This window comes from Oxyura jamaicensis (assembly GCF_011077185.1).
Source record: "Oxyura jamaicensis isolate SHBP4307 breed ruddy duck chromosome 26 unlocalized genomic scaffold, BPBGC_Ojam_1.0 oxy26_random_OJ72503, whole genome shotgun sequence".
Taxonomy (NCBI): Eukaryota; Metazoa; Chordata; class Aves; order Anseriformes; family Anatidae; genus Oxyura; species Oxyura jamaicensis.
In genome coordinates, this window is record NW_023304748.1 from 1 (window position 1) to 2,584 (window position 2,584).

The 2,584-nt window shown below is 72.6% G+C and overlaps 1 protein-coding gene across 1 annotated transcript; it reads left to right on the forward strand.

Annotated features, from left to right (window-relative positions):
* Positions 1–160: 160 nt before the first annotated feature.
* LOC118158346 (copine-5-like) lies at positions 161–2,331 on the forward strand (the record flags this gene model as incomplete). The annotated part of the gene is made up of 9 exons (XM_035312993.1): positions 161–294; positions 737–778; positions 860–935; positions 1,128–1,181; positions 1,246–1,307; positions 1,468–1,514; positions 1,620–1,801; positions 1,885–2,012; positions 2,106–2,331. Coding segments are annotated over 9 exons (951 nt in total), but the record flags the coding sequence as incomplete, so codon positions are not given.
* Between the last annotated feature and the right edge of the window lie 253 nt (positions 2,332–2,584).

Sequence of the window (2,584 nt, forward strand, 5' to 3'; positions counted from 1 at the left end):
ACGACACACACGACAAGACACGGCCCTGCTGCCACCCGGGGGGGGGGCACAGCCCCGAGGCTGGCACAGGACCCCCCGTGGGGTGGGGGTGGCCCTGGGAGGGGGTCTCCAAGAGCCACCCCTGGGTGATGGGTGGGGGGGATCAGCCACCGGGGGGTGACCACCCTGTGTCCCCCCCCGTCCCCGCAGCTTCACCATCTGCCACAAGACAGAGGTGGTGAGGAACACGCTGAACCCGGTCTGGCCGGCCTTCGCCATCCCCGTGCGCGCCCTCTGCAACGGCGACTACGACCGGTGAGCCCCCGGCGCCTCGGCACCACGGGGCCGCCCCGCGCCCGCTCCCCCTCCTCCTGCCTCAGGCTCCCCATCTGAGCAATGGGTCAGCGCCCGGCACGGTGCCCCCCCGGCACAGCCCCCCCCGGCACGGCCCCCCCGGCACGGCCCCGGTGCCGGCTCCCGGTGAGCGGTGGCTCGGCGTCGCGCTGCCGCCGCCGGCTTGGCCCCGTGTCGGACGTTGCTGTGGCAACAGCAGATAAAAATATCCCACCGAAAAGGGCCGAGGAGGAGGAGGAGGAGGAGGAGGAAGGAGAAAAGGCCCACGGAGGCGTCAAAACAAACTCGCCGGGAGCGGGCGCTGGGGCTGTCCCTGCTGTCCCCGCTGCCACCCCCGGCGTGGGGCAGGGCGAGCGCGGGGCGCGTCCGGGGGTGCCAGCCGTGACCCCCCCGCTCCTTGCAGGGCCATCAAGGTGGAGGTGTACGACTGGGACCGTGACGGCAGGTGAGCCGGGGCGGGGGGGGAGCCCGGGGCCACCCGCCACGTCCCCGCGCCCCAGGTGATGGTGACCCCCCCGCCCCGCAGCCACGACTTCATCGGCGAGTTCACCACCAGCTACCGGGAGCTGGCGCGGGGGCAGAGCCAGTTCAACGTCTACGAGGTGAGGAGGGGGGACAGGGCGCGGGGGTGGCTGCTGGGGCACCGGGGTGCCCCCACTGCACCCACGGCTGCTGCACCCCCGGGTGTCACGGCCCTGGGGTGCCCCTGCTGCACCCTGGCACCGCGGCTCCCGGCCGAAGCGGGGCCGCCCCCCCCCAGCCCAGCAGTGCCCCCCCGGCCTCCCCTCTCGCAGGTGGTGAACCCGCGGAAGAAGATGAAGAAGAAGAAGTACCTCAACTCGGGGACGGTGAGGGCCGGGCGGGCGGGCGCGGGGCGCCGCCGCCGTCCTGCTCAGCCCCTGTCCCTGGCAGGTGACGCTGCTGTCCTTCGCCGTGGAGTCCGACCACACCTTCCTGGACTACATCAGGGGCGGGTGAGCCTCGGCAGCCCCCGGTGAAATGGGCCCAGCTGGGGTGCCCAGAGCGGGTCCCTCGGGTCCCTCGGTGCCGAGGGAGGGTGCCCTGACCGGGCTGGGGGCACGGCCAGTCCTTGGGCCTCCCGCCAGCTCCTCAGAGCCGCTTTCCCCCTCCCAGGACCCAAATCAACTTCACGGTGGCCATCGACTTCACCGCGTCCAACGGTGAGCGGGGCCGCTGGCTACTTCCCGGGGGCTCGTTACGGTGACGCGTTTGGGTCGGGGGGCCCACCACCCCGGGGTGGTCCCCCCCCCCCCCCCCCGGTGCAGGCAACCCCTCGCAGTCCACCTCGCTGCACTACCTGAGCCCCTACCAGCTCAATGCCTACACCATGGCGCTCAAGGCGGTGGGCGAGATCATCCAGGACTACGACAGTGACAAGATGTTCCCGGCGCTCGGCTTCGGCGCCAAGATCCCTCCGGACGGGCGCGTGTCCCACGAGTTCCCGCTGGTGAGGCTGAGCCCCCGGGGTGCTGTGGGGGGGGGGGGAGGTGGTGGCGGCGGCGCCCCCGTCACCCGGCGCCGTGCCCGCAGAACGGCGACGCGGCCAACCCCTCGTGCAGCGGCATCGAGGGCATCCTGGAGGCCTATCACCGGAGCCTGCGCAGCGTCCAGCTCTACGGCCCCACCAACTTCGCTCCCGTGGTCAACCACGTGGCGCGGTAAGGACGGGGACGTCCCGGCCCTGAGTCCCCCCCCCGGCAGCGGGGGTTGTGCCCGGCCCCCCCGCCCCGCGCTCACCGGCTGTCCCGCAGCTCGGCCGCGGCGGTGCCCGACGGCTCCCAGTACTTCGTGCTCCTCATCATCACCGACGGCGTCATCTCGGACATGGCGCAGACCAAGGAGGCCATCGTCAACGTGAGTCCTGCGCCGCGGGGCTGGGGGGGGTGCAGTGCCCAGCTGGGTGCGTGGGGTGCCCCAAAACGCTGGGGTGAGGCTGGGTGCACGGGCTGGGGACAGGGGGTGCCCCAAAGCACCAGGGTGCGCTCCCTGCCAAGGGACACCCCAGGGTATTGGGGTGCAATGATCGGCCGGGCGCAGGGGGTGCCCTGTGCGGGGGTGCTCCCCCGGCCCGCGCGGGGGGGGGGGGGGGGCAGGATCCTGGTGCACAAGCAGAGGCTGGGGTGCAGGGTGCAGTAACCAAATACGTGAGCTTTTTCTGTCCTCTGCCCCCTCCTCCCACGCACCAGGCAGGAGGATTGGGTCCGCGCTTCCCAGCAATTCGGCTGCCGGC